This window comes from Molossus molossus, unplaced genomic scaffold (genome assembly GCF_014108415.1).
Source record: "Molossus molossus isolate mMolMol1 unplaced genomic scaffold, mMolMol1.p scaffold_m16_p_17, whole genome shotgun sequence".
NCBI classification, from domain to species: Eukaryota; Metazoa; Chordata; class Mammalia; order Chiroptera; family Molossidae; genus Molossus; species Molossus molossus.
The window spans coordinates 16,064,521-16,084,414 of record NW_023425352.1 but is presented as its reverse complement, the minus strand read 5'-3'; the positions used below and the strand labels follow the sequence as shown (position 1 = coordinate 16,084,414).

Below are 19,894 nucleotides of genomic sequence, written 5' to 3'. Positions count from 1 at the left end.
AGACCCTGACTGGGTGACAGCAGCAGCAGTGAAAACAAGGTGAACCAGGGTAGGGGTCTTCAGAGCCAAAAGGTGGAATTCAGCTGAGGTGGGGTGATCCTGGGCTGCCACTTCTGTCTCTCTGTCAAATAAAAGGGGGCCAGGTGTGATGGCACCCTGGTGTGAACTTTGCACAGCTGTACCAAGGCTGGGAAGAGGAGTATGGAAGAGATGCTTGCATCTCCTCCCCTTCCTGGAAAATAACTTTGCATCTGAAGGGAGAAAGAAAGAGTGAGTAAATCTGTAACCTGGGATTTGTTGGCCTGGGGATTTCTTTGGCCCTTTGAAGGCACATGGCCTTGCCTCTGTGTGAGTGTGTGTAGGGGTGTGTGTATTGGGGTAGGGGACTTCAGATTACATGTGATGAGTTTTGTTTTGTTTTTTTAATTGGGCTTTTATTTATTTATTTTTTAAAGTCATAGCTGCTACCATTTATTGGGGATCTATTATGTGCCAATCCTTGTGATGGACGGTTTATGAGGAATTATTTTTACGTGAAGAGAAAAATAGTTTAGTAGTTTGTTTTCATGACAGGTGCAATCAGAGGCACCGAGTATTTTTTCCATTCCGGCTAAAATGCAGTGCTCTAAACAGTGGTAAGAGGTGGGGAGAGGCGGGGAAGGGTGCGGGGACAGGCAGGGGGCGGTCCCTGCCTCGCTTGTCTCCACCTTTTATTTTGACCCGTCCGATGGCGACAGGCTCGCACTAGGACCCAGGCGCCAGAGCGCCTCCGTCTGTCCTGTAGGTTCATTCAATCTCCCATACACACAGACCCACTGCGAGACCGACACACACTCACTCACACTCAGGCACACAACTGCACGTAGTGAGCCTCGGGAAGTCAGATCGCCTTCTCGCCTAGGCGCCTCCTTGGATCCAGCCAGCCGGGTCTCCCCTGGGGCCCGGAGCTCGGCCGGGCCGCGCAGCCCTAGAAGAGGACGAGCTCGGCGGACCCCGGTCCCTCCATGGGCAAACGCGGGCGGCCGCGCAAGGAGGCGCGCTGCGAGGGCTCGGGGCTGGCCCCCACCGCGCCCCCGGCCGTGGCCGCGCCCCAGCCCCCTGCCCAGCCAGAGGAGTCCGCGGGGGCCAAGCTCAGGTGCCCCTTCTCGGACATTTTCAACACCAGCGAGAACTCGATGGAGAAGCACATCAACACTTTTCTGCAGAACGTGCAGATTCTGCTCGAGGCCGCCAGCTACCTGGAGCAGATCGAGAAAGAAAACAAAAGTAAGTTTGGGGGCCCCGCTCCTCCACGGCGCCCGGCTCTTTCTTCCTCGCCCACTTGGGCGACCCCTGTCGCCTGCTCTGCCAGCGTCCCCCTCCCCCCAACACACATCCAGCACTCGGCAGTAAAGCCGATGACACGGGAGAAAGGACACGCACGCACAAAGCTTCTAAAGATGTAACAAAGACGAACGGGGGGGGGGGATGGCGGTGAGGGGGGGGGTCTGTCCGTGCATCTGTCTGTCCGTCCCCCCGGGGCTGGGAGGATTGCCCCGCCGAGGAGCTGTGATGTTGTTGTTTTCTGACAACTGAGCCGAGAGCTCATCTCTTCGAGGTCGCCTTTCTTCCCTTTTTTTTTTTTTTTTTTTTTTTTCCGGAGCCTTCTCGGGCAGACAAGTGTTGTTTTTCTGTCGCTCGTTCCTGGGTGGGGTGGGGAGGATTAGAAGCCGAAAGTTGGAAACCGTAGGCAATGCTCAGCGGTTTTAGAAAGAAAACACACAGACATACACAACAATAACAACTGCCACCAAAAGCCCTTCACGGCGTGGGCTTGGGCTGGCTCGGCTCTGCTTCTCCCTCCTGTCTACTTCGCTTTTTCCTCCCCTCTCACAGCGGGGCTGGGCTCAGGCCAACGCGTCCTCCGCTACAGTGCCCCTGCGCCTCTGTTGCCCTGGGGGTGCCACCTCCCCCCCACCCGCCCGCCCCCCACAAAGAAACAGGCCGACTGGGCCATGCAGCGCCAGCAGCTCTCCCGGGACCCGCCGTCCTATGGGGAAACTTGGCTAGGGGGACTCAGCTAGAAGGAAACTTTGGGATCTCGCAGGAAACAATAGTTGGGGAAGAAGGTGTGGGCTGTTGTGTGCGGTTTCTTTATTTTCCGAGAGACGGCTCCCGAGCGAGCACGCAGGGCTAGCTAGTAAGGCAAACGCCTTTATGTTCGATTTCTATCATCCCCCCCCAACTCCCCCCCCCACCCCGATTCAGGTGGAGAGCGATGCGTTGAGGGGAGGGTTGCTGGGAGCCCCACCCAGACTGGCCTCCTTTTTTTTTTTTGGTATTTGTTTGTTTCATTTTTGCTCCTGCCAGCCGGGTCCCCCAGTCCTCCCCAGGCAGTAGACTCTGCGCCCTAACGGGGGCACGCGTGTGCGGTGTCTCCAGCGCGGTCCTCACAAATAATAGCTTCGAGAAGGGGGAAGGGGCCGGGGCAGATAGAACGACAGACTAGAAAAAACCAGTCTGTTTAATCTGTCCGAACAAGTAGGAAGATCAATGAGAAGGGGGGTGGGGGGGTAGTCCGATTGCAACGTGTCAGATCTTGTAACCTCCTCCCCCCCAAAACACAACAACAACAACCCTCAAACACAAAAACACCTTAGCTGACCGACACTCCAGGCCTCCAGGGTTAAAGTAAGCCTGTGTTGGCAACGCAATTTTGCAGAAGCTGTAAGGCATAAAAACAAGGATTTGTGTTGGAAGGTCGGTGGTGCGATCTTTTCTTTCTCTTCTCTCTTGTTTTGTCGGAGAGCCTGCCTGGGTTTCAAGAAAGGCGCATCGCCGGCTGTGTAGCCGAATCAGATTGTGATTATTCGGAGTGTGTGTGTATAAGGGGTAATGGTGGTGGCAGGGGTGATGGTTACTGAAAAGCCAGAGCTGGTGGGGACCTGGGTGAAGATGTGGTTTTGTTTGGTGTGTTTGCTTTTGTTGGAGGGGGGAGGGGCGCGATTTCTTTAGCTACCCCCAGCTCGGGTTCCCGGTTCTCTGGAGTCTGTCGCTTGGCGCCGGCTCCTGCGGGGGGTGCGCCTTAAGAGGGCACCTTGGAAGTGTGTGCCAAACCTGGTTTGCCCCCCTCCCCCAGCAAGGTATACTAAGGAGGGTGCTGTAGCTTCCGCCGCGTCCCGTCACCCCTTTGCACCCACAGACAATCAGAGACCTCCACCACCCCGTCACAACCCTCCCCTGGCAGCCCTGGCCGCCGCCACCTCCTTGTTTACCCCGTGACGGGACTCCGGCGTGGCCACCAGTCACGTAAGCAGAGGGCCGGGCGCGCCGGGCCCGGCTGCCCCGCACGGGGCGGGACAGCAGCAGCAGCAGCAGCAGCAGCAGCAGAGCTGGGCCCCGAGGCTGAGAAAGCCTAGTGGCTTCCTCTTCGGTCTCTCTCCAGAGGCGTCCGCGCAGTAGGTCCTCCAGAATCCCAGAGGGGTTCGGAACCTCAGCGCCCCAAAGTCAACTTCGAGTGCGTAATCAGTCCCTCGGCCCTGCTGCCCACCCCCCCTCCCCCCGCCTCTGGCCAGCACCCCGCGAGAGTATTTTTAGCTCTCTTGCCTCTTTTCGCAGCCGCTGTTTGGCTCTGTAAGACGTGATGTCAACAGCCCCCAGATTTCCCCGAGAGCGTGGGACGCTGCGCCGTGCCCAGCTCGGCTACTGCGACCCCACTCCAGGCCTTCGCTCCCGTCCCCAATAGCTTACACAGTCGAGAGCGACCTCCGGCAAACTACTGGCGACCCTTTGCCGGGCCCTCTATTATCCATCCCCCTTGCAAACTGGAGCGATCCACGGTGTCCACTTTACCCACTCCACTACCACCAACACCCACTCCCGGTCTGGGTACAGAAAACCGCGGGCCCTACATCTGCCTCATTTTATTGGGGGTGCTTCTTCGCGCTGGCGGCGCTCGCGGTTGTTTTCTGCTCGCTGCACACAATGCCCGCGCGTCACGGCGGTCCGCGTGTGCACAAGCAATAACGCGAGTCGGGGGGCGGGTCGTGCGTGCTCCCGGCTCGGGCACTGCGGGTCGCTCCGCGCGTGCGGGACTTGTTTTGCTTCAGAGCCCCGCTTTCCGAAAAGCTTACATCATTCAGTCGTTGGGAGGAGGGATGGGGATCTGGGCGTTCCGATAGGATTCCAGCATTTCCCAGGTCCCTGGTTTTTGGAAGGAAGCAGGGACCCTGGCTTTTTAATTATTATAATGGGAAGGCTCAAGTTTTGATTGTTGGGCAAGTTTTGGGTTTTTATTTTTAGGTCACTACTGCAAAGGGCATTGCTGGCTGGCTCAGGTGCACAACCTCCCCGCCTTCATTTCAGCCAGTTCCCCTGTAATCACTTGATCTCAGTTTCTCCGCCTCCTCCTCCCCCTCCCAGCTAGAGACACATGGTTTCCACATGGAGACAAACTTCTTTCCTCTGACTGGACTTGACCTAGCTGCGTCGTTCAGCCAATAGACAGCTGCACATTCATATGACGTCACGCGTTGCTGAGGCCAGAGACAAGGGGTGGGGCCAGGAGGCAAGCCAGGAAATCTCTGGGAGCTGTAGTGCAGCCAGCTGGTACAATCCCTTCTTAAAGGAATGCTCTTCTCCCTGGAGATGGCTGTAGAGCCGCTATTCGATTCTCCATTTCGGATTCTATAAGACCTTCCCGAAATTCACCGATAGACCCTGGTCATGAGTTCACACGTTCCATTTTTACTGTTGTTTGCAAAGTACTTACTTGGCAGGAGCTTGCCTTATCTTCCATTGTCCCCAGAACTGCTTTTCATTGCCTAGTTGAGGTTTCCGTACTAGGAATGCTCACCAAGTTGTGGCCACAGTGCTGAATTATATTCCCAGTAGATATGGCAAGGTTTTTTTTGGGAGGAGGAATCCAATTAAGTCACCCAGTATTGACTGCTCTGTGCAAGGCAAGGATTCCCTATGCTATGCAGGTACATTCTCCCGAAGTTCCAACTGATGTGAATCCTTAAGAACCTCAAAGACCTCCAGAAACATTAATCATAAAGACTGTGACTCTGTTACCACAAATTCAGAATTTATATATAAATAACGGGTGGGATTTAGGATTGACAAATATTTGCTTCCTGTTTTGGAAAAGGTTAAAACTGAGAGAAAAAGAAAGATTCACAAAGGGGTGCTGTTTGAATAAAAGCTGTTCGGTAGGCAAGTGGAAACTAGTGTAACAAGTAAAGGTCTAGAGAACAGAAATGGGCTTCTCAGTGTCTGGGGAAGGTGACTCTTGGGACAGTGCTTAGCACAGAGAATAATGATTAAATGGGAGTAAAAGCCATGGTCTGGAATAGATTACCTAAGTTTGAGGGTAAGGTACCTTCCTGGGAGCATGAACAGGCCAAGGAGCAACCTTTTCCTCCTAATGGAGGAAGCTGCTGCTGTGTGGTATCATTTGGCCCCACCCTGCCTTCATGACTTAATCTCCTCTGCTCCTGTCCAGCAGGTCCACCGACAAGCAGGGTTCACAGTCATGCTTCTGTGTTCAACTCAGACTCTTCCCTCTGTCTAGAATGCTCTCATTCTCTTATTCCCTTGAGGTTAGGTGTATCTTACCCACTTTCCAAGACCTAGGTCAGTACCCACCTCCTCCACGAAGCCTTCACTGGCTATTTCTTAAGTCAGGTTAATTGAGAGAATGAAAGACAGTCACCAGAACAGGGAACAAATTCCTCCTTGATGCTTACTGGCTGTATGAACTTAGGCACAAGTTACCTAACCTCTCTGAGGTTCCACTTCTTTTTTTGTAAAAGGAGAATAGCAAGAGAACCAGCCTCACAGCATTGCTGAACAACTAAATGAGGCACTCCCTTTAAACATTTAAAGTACCTGGAATATAGTAAGTGCTCAATAAGTAACCACTTCTCCTAGCTTTGATAACCAGTACCATGCAATTCTCTACTGGTTTCCTGTGTATTAGCTTTATCTTTACAGGGAGATTATTATCATCTTAAGGGAAAAGGTCACCTAGTTTTTTTTTCAGTATATGTCACTATTGCATACAGTAGACACTTAATATACATTTTTTGATTGATTGGATTTGTCATTTATTGACTATGGCACCCGTGATCAGGTTTGAAAGCCAGGGGACACATGACAGATTTTCTGAAGACTTGGATTGAAACGTTGGAAATGCTGATCTTTTTCAAGGAGGGAAGATGTCTCTTATAATCCACACAGACTGCCCTTGTGCTGTAAAGAACAGAGCCTGCAAGGAGATGGTAGGTAAGGCCTGGAGAGCTGAAAGTGCATACTGAGATCAGCTGTGATTCTGAAAGTGAATCAGTTACTGGCTTAGAGAGCAAGGGACTAGGGCAACTTATGCTATATTTGAGGGCTTCGATGCAACTAATGTTCAAGCAGGTCACATTTCTGCATGGCAGGTGCCTTTTTGTTTTTTTAGACAGAGTCTGAAAAACTCCTTTGAAGAGAAGGCGGGAGGGAGAGAGAGAAACATCAATGTGAGACACAGTGACCGACCAGGGCCAGGGATCAAACCTGCAACTCCAGTACTTGCCCTTGACTGGGAATTGAACCTGCAATGCTTCGGTCCACAGGCCGATGTTCTAACTGCTAAGCCAAACTGGCCAGGGCTGGCAGGTGTCTTATAATTCATTCATTCCACAGATAATGCTTTGAGCACCTACTATGTGCAATTGCTTTTTTTTCTGAAAACTCTCTGGGTTGATTTATGCTGGGGGTGGAGTGGGATATTTGTTTTGGGTGTAGTTGTATAAAGAACATTCTTAAATCAGGCTCCTGTTTCGTCTGCATCCTATAAGTTCCCCAGATTCAATTTTTTTTTTCTTTTTCCAGTTTTAAATATGATTTCTGCCCACTGGTTAAGTGCCAGAAGTAGGCTTTCAAGGATATTGTTGTGGCTCTTAGAATCCCAGAGCTCCCAGAGACTAGGTACCCTGTGGAGGGGACCCAGGGAAAGGGGGCAGGGCCTTAGGAAGTTAGAGAAGTTGAATTGAGACATTCCTGGTTTGGGGGGAAAAGGACATTTCCATCAGCTCCAAGGCAAAACAGTAGCTGCTCACCTACCTCCCCTCTCTAATCAAAACACTCTCCCACTGACACTCAGAAATGGGGATTTTCATCTGAGGACGACTGAGCAAAAGTCTGAAGGTAGAAATGACAGAAATGAAGAGGATACCAGTATGCAGCAACAGCAAATTGCATTGCATAGTATCAATACTGGCCTCCATGTATTGAGCACTGACTATATACCAAGTATGGGGCTAAACATGCATTATCTCCTCCAGTCTTTATAACAACCCCTTGACACAAGCCACTTTATTTACACTCATTTACATAGGAGCAGGGATGCTGGGTAATTTACCCAAAGGTCACATGATTAGTAAGTGGCAGAGCTGGGTTTGGAACCTAGGCCTCTGATTCCAGAATGAGCCTGAGATCTTAATCATATACACAGGTATGAATTTTACAACCAAGGAATAAAGTCCAGAGAGGTGAAATGACTTGCTCAAGGTCAACCAGCAACCTGGAACAGAGCTGGTATTTGAAATACCCTGTTGATTGTCCAAGGTCTTCCTATACACACCTTTGCTTGCAGAAGGTTGAGAAGTTAGGCTGAAGACAGAGTAGCCAACCAGAGAGGTTTTCTTGCTTTTCAGAGTTGTTCAATACTCCTGGCCCTAACTCAAGTTTACGCTCCTAGGAAACCCCCCTGCCCCCCCCCTCCTGCCTTTCCCAAGTCTGTCCTCTGGACATATTAGAGGACTTGGGGCTGTTGCTATGGTACTGGAGCCAACAGCAGGTTCATCAAAAGCAGAGTTTTTTTCCTTAAAAACAACAATAACAACAACAACAACAACAAAAAACCCGGCCCTGTAGAAACGAATTGGCCACAGAGATTTGCATCAGTCATTGTGGCTTGTTCTGTTTTAGATCCCCCTGCCTCTCCACCCACCCCTCCTCCCTACCACCACCACTTTCTATAAATACAGTTAGATAAATATTGATTTAAACTGGGTTTCTGGAGGAGGAGCACATGGTTGCCCTGGCCTGGTCTTCACTTAGATACCACCAGTATGCCAGGCCTGACACACCTAACCCTTGACAACTCTGGCTTCTAAATGACCCGTTTGGGGGAGTTGAGTTGTGGTTTTGTGGCTTTTGAGTTGAGAGAGGGAGAGAGACAGAGGAAGAGGGAGAGGGAGAGAAAGTAGTAAAAAAAAATAACTCAGGAAGAAATGGGAATCCTCTTGCAGAAAGAAAAAAGCAGGCAGAAGAGAGAGGGAGGTTGATTGCGTCTGGCTTCCTGAACTATTCTCTTCTTTTTCCCATTCTTTCTTCCACTTCATTTTGGGTTTTGTTTTGAAAGGAGGCAGGTGGTAAGACAGAGCTTCAGGGCCAGGAGGAGCCCCAGAGGTCACAGAGCATCCATCATCCTCACTATACAGATGAGGAGGCTGAGGCCCAGAGAGGGACAGTGGCTTGCTCAAGAGGACATAGCAGAGGCAGAGCCGTCCTTCTGGGCTGTGTTCTCTCTTCCCTGATATGAAAATGGGTCCCAGGCTAATCACTGAACTGGGCTTTGTTTTAGAGGTTAGGTGCTCATAAAGTAAGCAATTCTCAAACCTGGTTTACTGATTCTAGGGTGTGTCCAGTTATTGCAAGGTCATTGCAACATTCTCAATAGTCTTTCAACATGAAGCTAATTTGAATTTACCATTTAGAAAAAAAATATTTTCTTTTATATTGGGGGTGGGGGGTGGGAAGTCAGTGACAGTGACAGGGTGGCTACTCAAGCCTTAACTGAGGAGGAGAAATTCAAATCTTCCCAGAGGGGCCTCTTTCAGGGGGTGGAGTGTGGAGCTCTGGGCTCACTCTGGAGAGAGGCTTCAGTTCTGCAGGGACAGACACCTGCTCTCCGGCTCTTCTGCTAACTAAAGGGAAGTAATTGTCTCTGATATCATTGTCCCTGAGTGGCCTGGCTGGAGGTGTTAAAGCTGTCAACAGCTGACTTGCTCTCTCTGGCCAAAAATAATGGGGCATTTGCCACCGTCCTCCTGAGCTGGCGGTTCCTTCTGTGCTTCCTCATCTTGGCGAGAATGCTGTGCTGGGCCCCTTACTTATGACATATTTTGAAAGTTCAGGTACCTCTTGCTTTGAGCAATAAATCTCCATAACATATATATAAATAGGATCATTTTTTAAAAATAGGTTAGAGGATCTCTCTTTAAAAGGCCCCTGTGGCAAATACTTTTATAAAATGTGGAATTCTGTTCTATGCTAGGAATTCTCCCTAATTTATTTGGTGAGTCCATTCATTCATTCATTAAACTGGTATTTAAGGAGCACATGTTGCTTATGTAGGCACTGTACTAGGTCCCGGAGATACAGTCCCTTTCTTTATGGAATATGTACTCTAATACAGTACTAGGTTTTAGAAATTCAGTTGCCTTAAAATGGACCTCAATAAGGTAGGCTTGCATCTGACTTGAGTTTTTTGTATCTCTAGTTCTAGCCATCGTCATAGATAAAAGAAAAACATATCATGGGCTTTCAAAAGAATTGTTTCTGCTCTCCCTGTACCTGTACCTCCACCCCCGCCTTGTGACCCCCCTTGTTTAAATCCTTTGTGTTTTGTGTTTGTCCTTGTAATTTTCACAGATCTGACTTTTTTTTTTTTTTTTTTTTAATTGCCTGAGCTTAGGAAACCAAGTACTGTATAAGCAGCCTTGTAAACACATTCCACTCTCAGTTCTTTACAGATTGGCTCAGTCTGTACCAGTGTTCCTACCAAGCCTGCTCTCTCATACAACATGCCCTTGGCCACATACCTCTAATATCCAACTCCAGTGTCTGCTAAGAAAATTTAAACACAGCAAAATTAGAAAGATAAACAGTATCCTTAGGAAAAGGGAGTTTGGGAAACTCAAACCAAAGCCAATAAAAGGGGACTTGGGTTATCTACTATTTGAGATATTTTACCCTGTATCTTTATTGCCATTAGCACAGATACTTGGATAAAGAAAATATGACAATATTAAAATAGAGGGCATGCCAAGGGCTGCTCTATTTCTGACCATGGGTTGCAAGTGGGAGTTCACGTGGCCTTTTTAAAATTTCTATAGGAACCCAGAACTACCTTATGGTGTCCCTGTGTTATTTCCATCACACATGACCATCCCTACCATGTTTCCTGGCTCCCAAGACTCCGAGTGCCTTGCACACAACTGTCTTTCTTTCCACCAGCTGTAAAATTTAGCTCAATTCAACAAATAACTTCTATAACCTGCCAGGAGCCAGGTTATACAGAAGCACTTGGTGCTTCCAAAGTGCAGTATGTATAATGTCCAGTTCTATATTCCAGTGCACATGATAGACAAATGGAGACCAATAAATAATTTTTGTCTGTCTCCTGGGAGTCTGATAACCTGTGTCCAAGGGGGGCTGCTGAAAAGTTTCCTCTGTTTTCCAAAGGAACAGTGATCATGGCACCCCCTTTTACTGAGTAGTTACTATGTGCCAGCACAATGCTAAGTGCTTTATATTAAATCCTCACAACCATCCAATAGGAGGGAGCTATAATTATTCTCATTTGATACATGAGGAATGCCTTAGCCTTAGCCTTAGCAAGGCTGACTGACTCCTAAGGCTACATGCTAACAAAGAGCGGAACTGAGACTCAAACCCACGTTTTTCTTTCTAAGAGAACTTAGGGCGTTGGAGAAGCCTCAGGAAGCAAGAGGCAAGAAATGGAATCTAGGATGTTTGAAGTCCAGGCAGAGGGTCCCCCTGGGGATGCCTCCCTGGAGCAACTTCCTTTTACTTCCCACTCATCCCAGGACAGAGAGAGGGCAGCCAAAATCTTCCAGACCTCTTTGGGTGTTGACACTGAAGCCAGCCACGGCCCTTTTTTTTTCTGGAGAGAAATGGTCTAGGGTGTTGCTCCCTGCACGTGCAGTACTACCTTGCCCCGCACCCCCCCACCCCACCCCGGGAACTCACCCAACCAGTAGGGCTCCTGTGGCTCTGCATGTTGGGGTGTCGGGGGTGTGAATCCACACCCTGTCAGGCTGTACCAGGTTTCCTTAAGGCACCCAAGCTTGTAGGGCAACTGGTCTGGCCCATGCTTGGAGCCAAGGGCTTCTGCCAGAGAAGCCAAAGAAGAGAGGCAAGTGTGAGCTGCAGAGATGAGCTCTAGGCCCTGGCTGTCACCGTGATGGCGCGGGCCAGCTGGTTCCAGTCAATCGGCATAGGTCCAGCCTCTTCCTTTCCTCGATTGAGATCTAGGAACCCAGCGTTATCTTAAACATAACTGGGTTCGTGTCACTGACTTGTTAAAGCCCTTCAATAGTTTCTTTCTTGTCTCACTTAGATTAAAATCCAAATTCCTTGTACGGCCTTCACTCTTACTGTTCAGAGTGCAGTCTGCAGATGGGGAGCCTCGGCATCCCCTGGGAGCTTGTCAGAAATGGACCTCCCAGGCCCCAACCCAGACCTGCTGAATACGAATCTGCATTTCACCACAATTCCCAGGTGATTTGTGTGTTCATTAAAGTCTGAGAAGCTGGCCTAGACAGTCCTTGTGATTTCTCTAATCCTTCTACCCACCTAAAGCTACCTCTACCCTCATTTATCATTTATCCCTTATCCAACTTATCACAATTTACAATGATTTTACTTGCTCATCATCAGTATGTCTGGCTAGAATATAAGCACCTTGAGGACAAGAACCATAAGTAATTATGTTCTGTCTTCAGCATCTAGATCAGTGCCTAGTAAATAATAGGTGCTTAAGCAACATTTGTTGAATGAATGTTGAGTTCTCTGCCTTTAACCCCTGTGGTCTAGTGTCTCTCAACAAGGGAGCTATTGGTGGAACAGTTGTTGTGCAGATTCGTCCAGAATACAGCAGCATTTAACATCTTCGGTTCTCACTCACTGAATCCCAGCAGAACCCCCAAGTCACAGTGACACTCAAGAAAGACACGCCTACACATTTCCAACGCCTCACAGAGGGATGATATTACCCTGGTGGAGACCATTGCCCTAACCAAGTTTTTTTGATCATGTCTCATTGAACATACCCCGATGTACGCTGTGGGGTCCAAGAGTTAGAAAATCACGCTGGAATCCATTCACTATCTATGTGATCTTGGTTAAATCACTTAATCTTTCCGGGCCTCATCTGTGAAACAAGAATCTCAGCGGCATGCTGAGAATTAAATGAACTGACTGTAGGAGCAACACCAGGCACATAGTTGGCTCTCATCATTAGTAGGCAAATGGAGGCATGTTATTCTAGGATCTCTGGAGAATCCCAGAAATCCCAGACTCAGAATGCTGGAGTTGGAGGAGATGCCGAAGTCCTTGGGCAGGCAAGGGCCTAGTATTTTTATTCTAAACGGTGCACCTAAGGTTGAGAACTCAGCCACAAAGCAAAAGGACTGGATGTGTGATTTAATGTCCAAGGCCTGGCTGGGCTTAAGAGTGACCTCCACAAGTTCCTGCTGCCTGGAAGGGAGCGGTGATGCCAAGAGGTGGGGGCAGGGCAACTCTAGGCAGGATCCTGGCAGGGGATGGAGGGTTACCCAGGGCTGTGGCAAGAATGTGGGGCATCCTCTTAGCAGCAGGGGAAGGCCTCTGGCAGTCCTTTTTTTTTTAAGGTTTTAAAATCAAGTTGCATCTAACTTTGAAAGAATAGATCATTGCATCCAAAACCCAGTAAGTGCCACAAAAATGTATAGTATAATTTTACTTTTGAATATAGATGCAAACATTCTAAACAAATATTAACTCATGGAATGGCAGTGTTTCAGAAGAATAACATACCATGGCTGACCAGCCTATATGCCAGAGATGGCTGAAAGTCACAAAATCTACTGCTATAAATAATTATAACCACAAATTAAAGGAGAACAGTACATGACTACAGCAACAAATGATAAAATGTCATTTGAAAAAACGTGTTTGGGAGGCATTTATAATGAAAGAGGCTACATACTTCCACACAACAGATTATTTTTACCTATGGTGGTCTTTTAATTAAGGTGGTTATAGTGTGAAGTTGGAACCACGGCTTGTGGTCCTCACCAGCAGAGGAGTTGATTATGAGGTCATCCTTTCCTTAGGGAAGAATGAACCTTGAAGAGAAAACAAAAGCAGGGCTTGGATCCCTTTGGAATGTAACTTGCTCTTGATATTTAAAGTGGGGCTTCATAAATTTAAAAGACCATAAAACTCACTCCATTTTATTTACATAAATTTTAAAACATGAATCAACAAGAAAAAGAATTATGGAGATGGGCAGAGAGCACAAGGCAATTCTGTAGGCCTGAGTCCTTACCCTTGCTTGATAGACAGCTGTGTGGCCTTGGGTAAGTTACCATACCTCTCTGAGCCTCAGTTTTCCTATCTGAAAAATGAAGACTGAGCAGTAAGATTAATGATAAAAACTTCTATGAAATGAACCACGGAATGCTATTTTGGGGAACATTAGCTTCTACCCCCCAAATGGGGTGCTCCAGAGTAAGCAAGCCTCTTAGATGTGAGTATTGAGTCCTGCAATGCAGATTTCTTCTTGGATCAAAGTTAATGCAACAATAATAATAATAACAATAATAAGGAAAGGGACATTTGAGAGATCAACAAATTACAACTCCATTATATCACTGAAACAGGCTGCTGTAATAAGGGCCATTTAATATAAAGTAAGAAGCCCTTTACTATAAGGGGGAAGAGAGAGGCCGCGATGCAAGTCAAGTGCAGCTGTTTGAGCCTCTGCCAGTGGCCTGATCTCACCAGAGAACTGAAGTTAAAAAACAACAAACTTCCAGATTCAGAGAGCTCAGATTAATACTACCTTCCCCTGCTGTTTCCTCCCATCCCCTTGTCCTTTCTGTCCCTTTCTCCCCAGCTCAGGCACCTGGGTCGCTTGGTGCTTTTCCCTGTGGTTGGGATGTCAGCCGACAGCCCTGGCGACTGGAGCTCTGGGAGGCAGCAGCTACCTCTCGGGTTTAGCATTACGTCATCCTTTCTAGACCCAAATTTATCGCGGCTGCACACAGACCCGCAGCTCTGACTTGAGAGCTTACGCATGAAGTTAGGCAAGGCTGACTCACTGGGCAGAGGGAAACGTTTTCTGCTGCTCTTCACGTTTCTGGGCTCTGAAGAGAGAGGAGGGGAGGAGGCTGCGGTTGTCATTTTGGGACGGGGGGGGGGGGGGGGGGGGGAGGGATGGAAAGATGTATAACTGTTATGGTTCTCATTTAGGAGCTCAGGGCTCACCCGCCCCTGTTCCCAACCTTGAGTATTTGAAACCCCCATCCTTAAAGATAATTGCAGAAAACAGTGCCCTGCACAGTAAGCACCATGCAGTTTCAGAGTTCTCTTAAGCCCCAGGTGTCACCAACACAGTGACTTTGGACATGTTTCACCTCATAGTCCCTTCCCCCTTTTCCATCTCTTCTATCTGCGGAAAAGATATAACATAGACCAGCCTCCTCCAATGTTAGTGAATATGCAATAAATTATTTGAAAATCTTCACTGAGTAAACTGTGCAGGGAAGGGACCCCTAAGAATGGAGAGCTTTGCCTGCTTCCTCCAGAAGGCAGATAGTCCCGTCGAGCTACGTTTATTGTAGGCCTGGAGGACTCCTGGGGCTTTTTCCATCTTCAGTGAGACTCCCTGAGAGAGCTGCTTTAAGAAGAGGACAGAACCAGAAACTATAGATAAGATTCTAGGTTCTTTTGTCAGTAGACTTTGGAAGCCATGCTTTTCCTCAGTTTCCCCATCTACATTTGTGCAAACAGATTCATGTGAGCAAAAGAAAGGCCATGGCTGCCTTTGGGTTCCTCCAGGCTGGGACTAATGCTGAGGGATGGTTTGAGGGTAGCAAATCCCAGCTTTGTGCTATCAGAGGTCCTGTGGCCAATGTCCAAGCAAGACTTCCGAAGTTGCCCAGAGCAGGGAGTAGAAAGTGGCATCTTCAGTTGCTGTGAGAAAAGGCCGGGTATTTCTATACATAAACTGGACCTTAACACTTTCCACTGCCCACGATTACCATCATCTCTCCTCTTCTTCACTGTATGCAGGTGGCCTTTGGTGGCTCTTGCCCTACTTTCAATCTCCTCATCTCCCTCTTGGCCATGACTCTAAAGAAGAGCTGGTTCAAAGCAATACTTTATCTGGTTTATAATACCTATTTTGAAAAGTATACTAAAAGAAAAGAATACAGTGTTATTTTGTGACTTTTAGTTTATCTATATGTTTCTCTTATTTTATACTTCTTATATAATATATATTCACTTAAGAATATATTATTAAAAATTGTTACAGACATATTGGATCCAGGTTAATCCTTATGTATCTACTTTATAAGATTTCCAGTAATAATTATTCTTTTTAAGCTAACTAAAATTTCCAATATGTTTCAACTGAAAAACTGACTTTTTCCCCCCAATGTGAACAATAAAAATTTCAGAAAAGAGAGCGAGAGAGAGAGAGAGAGAGAGAGAGAAGCGCTGGTTAATTCATCTGGAGGTCAACTGAGAAAGGCCAGGCGTGTGCATTAAGCATCCCACTTTCTCTTAATAACCTCTTAGGGTTTATAATCTATGAATTTAAACCCATCTTGAACCCAAGTGTGTTTTCAGTTTGTACTTTTTTTCTTGATTGCACATCACACGGTTTAACTCCCATTTGGTAGACTTCTACTTGTCATAAAACTACTTCTTTTAAGTTCTTCAGGTAGGTCTTAGCGGTGTGGGATCTAAAGCTTAAAATGGTTTTACAAGTGGTAGAAACTAACTTTCAGCCTAATAATTTCTACCCTCAACTAACAGATGTTCTGAGTGAATAGGTATTTTCTTTTACATTATTCTGTTCTTTCCCTACTCGACATGATCCTTTTTGAGGGTGGAGGGTAGTTGGTACCAACACCCAATGGGAAAGTCCAGATCTGAAGCGACCTAGCCAACAGCTGAAAAAGCACAGTCCCTATTTTAAAGCCTTTACAAAAAAATTAATTCTCCTGTGGCTTGTGAACACCTCTCATTTTGGGTCTCCTTGCACTTGATGGAACATCTATTTGGTTCTTAAATGTGGTGCCAAGTGTAATATTTAAAAGGGCTGGCAGAATTTTGCCGTTTTTGACCTCATTGGAAATCTTGGTCACTTATAAAAAGAGAGAGGGTATTAAAATGCAGTATGAAGCCCATGACATTTTTGAGAGTAAGATTTTCATCCTGAGATGGTATTTTCTGCAGTAGCCACTGGAATTTCTCCCTTCACCAAGAGCTTCCTGTTATTTTGGATGTCCACCAGCAGGTTAAAATAATCAGGGTAGGGAAAAGTTATGAATGTTTACACAATTCCCAGCTTGGTCCTGTAATATTTAACAGTTATGACCTTCTTGCCCTTCTTCTCCCTAGACCAGTGGTTCTCAAATGGAGGTGATTTTGTGCCTCAGAAGATAATTGGCAATGTCTGGAGACATTTTTGGTTGTCACCCCTGGGGGTTGGTGGTGTGCTACTGACATCGAATGGGTAGAGGCCAGGGATGCTGCTGAACATCCCACAATGCACAGATCATCCTCTATCCTGCCCCGCCCCCAAGGAATTATTTGCCCAAAAAATGTCAGTAATACTGAAGCTGAGAAACTCTGGTCTGGACTTGGAGGACTTGTTAGATTTGAGGACTTGGAAAGAGGGTGATGGTGAGGGCAGCCATTGACAGTCTTTTAATGTGGTTCCAGCTGTCATTAACCATTGCTTTCAGGTCTCTATGGAAAACATGAGAGGGAACAATCGTCATAGCTTCCATTTACTGAGTGTCATGTACAAAGTGCTGGAATTATTTTATTTAAACTTCACAATAAGCTGGACTGACTATACACTTCATGAGAGCAGGGTTCATGTCTGTTTCTCTCATTACTGTACACTTTTTAATACAGTGCCTGGCTCATGGCAGGCCTTCAACGTTGGATACTCGGGGTAATTATATCCATTTTACACAGGAGAAAAACGAGGCTTGAAAAATCCACACAGCTAGTGTTAAGTAGCAGAGTCAGGATTTGAACTGACCATGTGTGACTTCAGCACCAACTCACTTACCCACTGAATTATATCCGTCACTTGCAGCACCAGAGAGGTGTTCTGGCCTCTAAAATCATTAGTGAAGGGTTGAGGGAGGAGAAAGGAGTTTTTAAAAAATAAGATTAAAAAAGAAAACACCTACCTCTGTGTGGAAAATGAGGTGGAAGAAGGGCCTTATGGAGCCATCTCTGGTTCTGATGGGATCTTCCCTCGTTTCTGAACAGTGATTTTGGCTTGTCAAGTGTTTCTGTGTGTGCTGTCAGAGCAGCACATTTTGCAGAGGAGGAAACTGAGGCACAGAAGTTACATGAGAAAGTAGCAGTGGATAGAGGACTAGAACTTCGGGGAAAGAATGTTCCAGCTCCTGGGCACCCGCCGGTAGTCGCTGAGAAAAGCGCTTCCTGGGAGTAGACACTCAGCTCGCTCAAATCCTTCCCTGGCAGAAGCAAAGCCCAGGTAATCTCTTAGTCTTTCTACCCTGGCTAGACAAGCCACACGGGACTACACGTCCCAGCTGTCACTGCGGAATTCCGCAGAGCGTAGAAGCGCCTAAGTGGTGTGCGTACTACAACTCCCGGCGTGCAGTAGGCGGGGCGGGACTACATTTCCCAGGAGGCAGAGGAAGGGGCGGGAGGGGGCGGGCCGCGGCGCTGCTCCCGCCCCTCCCCCGTGCTCGCGCGGAGAGGTAAACAAACCGCGCGCGGGCTGCCGGCGGCGCGGCCAGGGCAGCGGGGCGGCAGGCGCGGCGGGGCCCCGGGCGGCGGACAGCACGCCGAGCCGCGGCCGTGCTGGCCCGCCCGCCCGTCCGTCGCACATGTCCCGGGGCGGTGACGGACTGTAGCCGCCTGCGGCGCCTCCTGTCGGCCGGGGAAGGGAGCGCGGAGAGGCCCTGGTCGCCGCCGCGGTGCCCATGGAGCGGGTGCGGATGATCAACGTGCAGCGCCTGCTGGAGGCGGCCGAGTTTTTGGAGCGCCGGGACCGAGGTAACGGCTGGGCGCCGCCGCCTCTGCCACCGCTTGAGCCCGCGCACTCCTGCTCCGCGCGGGGAGTGCGGTGCGGCGGGTGCGGGGTGCGCGTGTGAGGGGAGGTGCGCGCGGAGGAGCGGTGCGCGTGTAAGGAGTGAGCATGTAAGGAGTGTGCGCGTGTGAGGAGGGGTGCGCGTGAGGAGTGAGCGCGTGTGAGGGGTGCGCGTGTAAGGAGTGTGCGCGTGTGAGGAGGGGTGCGCGTGTAAGGAGTGTGCGCGTGTGAGGAGGGGTGCGCGTGAGGAGTGAGCGCGTGTGAGGGGTGCGCGTGTAAGGAGTGTGCGCGTGTGAGGAGGGGTGCGCGTGAGGGGTGCGCGTGTAAGGAGTGTGCGCGTGTGAGGAGGGGTGCGCGTGTGAGGAGTGAGCGCGTGAGCAGGGGTGTGCGCGTGAGGGGTGAGCGTGTGAGGACGCCTGTGCGCGGCGTGTGCACGTGCGAAGAGGGTGCAGGTGGGAGGGCAGTGTGCGTGTGAGGCGATTGCGCGTGCGAAGCGGTGAGTGCATGCGGGTGCCAGCTGAAGGTTGCGCGTGTGATGGGAGACGCATGTATGAACATGGATGAAGGGGGCTTGTATGAGAGCGGTGCGCGCGTGAGGACGGGTGCACGCATGCGTGTGAGGGGAGATGTGCGTGTGTAGGGTTCTGTGTATGCTGAGGCTGTGGCGCGTGAGGGGGTGTGCGCGTGAGGACGCGCGTGTGGGTGAGGCGTTTGCGCGCGAGGCGGGTGCGCGTGTGGAGGGTGCGCATGAAGAGGGGTGCGCGCATGAAGAGGGGTGCGCGCACGAAGAGGGGTGCGCGTGTGGAGGGTGCGCGCATGAAGAGGGGTGCGTGTGTGGAGGGTGCGCGTGTGGAGGGTGCGCGTGAGGAGGGTGCACATGTGGAGGGTGTGCGTGTGGAGGGTGTGCATGAAGAGGGGTGCGCGCATGAAGAGGGGTGCGCGCACGAAGAGGGGTGCGCGTGTGGAGGGTGCGCGCATGAAGAGGGGTGCGTGTGTGGAGGGTGCGCGTGTGGAGGGTGCGCGTGAGGAGGGTGCACATGTGGAGGGTGTGCGTGTGGAGGGTGTGTATGAAGAGGGGTGCGCGCATGAAGAGGGGTGCACGCACGAAGAGGGGTGCGCGCACGAAGAGGGGTGCGCGTGTGGAGGGGTGCGCGTGTGGAGGGTGCGCGTGTGAAGAGGGTGCACATGTGGAGGGTGCGTGTGGAGGGTGTGCATGAAGAGGTGCGCGCATGAAGAGGGGTGCGCGCACGAAGAGGGGTGCGCGTGAGGAGGGTGCGCGTGTGGAGGGTGCGCGTGAGGGCACTGCGTGTGCAAAGGGCCGTGTGTGCGGAGGCGTGCGTGCATGCAGCTTTTGCGCGTGAGGGGAGCTGCACGCACGAGGAGGGTGCGCGCGCGAGGGGTGCTCTGTGAGGGGAGATGTGCGTGTCAGTCGCGGGTCGCGCTGGCCGGTTCGGCTCGGCGGTTAGCGTGGGCCGGGAGAGCGGTTCGATTCGGTCCGGAGCAGGACCTCGGCTGCGGTTCCGCTGGGCCTGGCCGGTCTCACATCGACGCCCCCCCATCTGAAAATCAGTGGGAAAATCTCTTCATCCTTAAGGGAGGACAGGACAGGACAAGTGTGTGAGGAGTCTGTGTACAGGAGGCGATTGGCGTGCGAGGAGGGCGCGCGCTAAGCGGGTGCGCGGAGGGGTGCACAGAGGAGGTGGTGCCCGAGGCCCGAGCGCAGTGAGCGGGCTGCGTGGCCGCAGGAACAGCGCGCTCGGG

The 19,894-nt window shown here is 49.8% G+C and overlaps 1 protein-coding gene across 2 annotated transcripts in view; it reads left to right on the top strand.

Annotated features, from left to right (window-relative positions):
* Positions 1 to 786: 786 nt before the first annotated feature.
* MXI1 (MAX interactor 1, dimerization protein) overlaps positions 787 to 19,894 on the top strand; it is an 82,701-nt gene continuing 63,593 nt past the window's right edge. Inside the window, exon 1 of one of the 2 annotated variants that reach the window (XM_036265605.1) lies at positions 787 to 1,266. In XM_036265605.1, the coding sequence (XP_036121498.1) occupies positions 1,005 to 1,266 (262 nt within the window). In that variant the 5' untranslated portion in view covers positions 787 to 1,004. Of the gene's footprint in view, positions 1,267 to 17,803; positions 18,100 to 19,894 lie in introns of those variants that run through there. The other variant, XM_036265606.1, reaches the window with a different exon arrangement.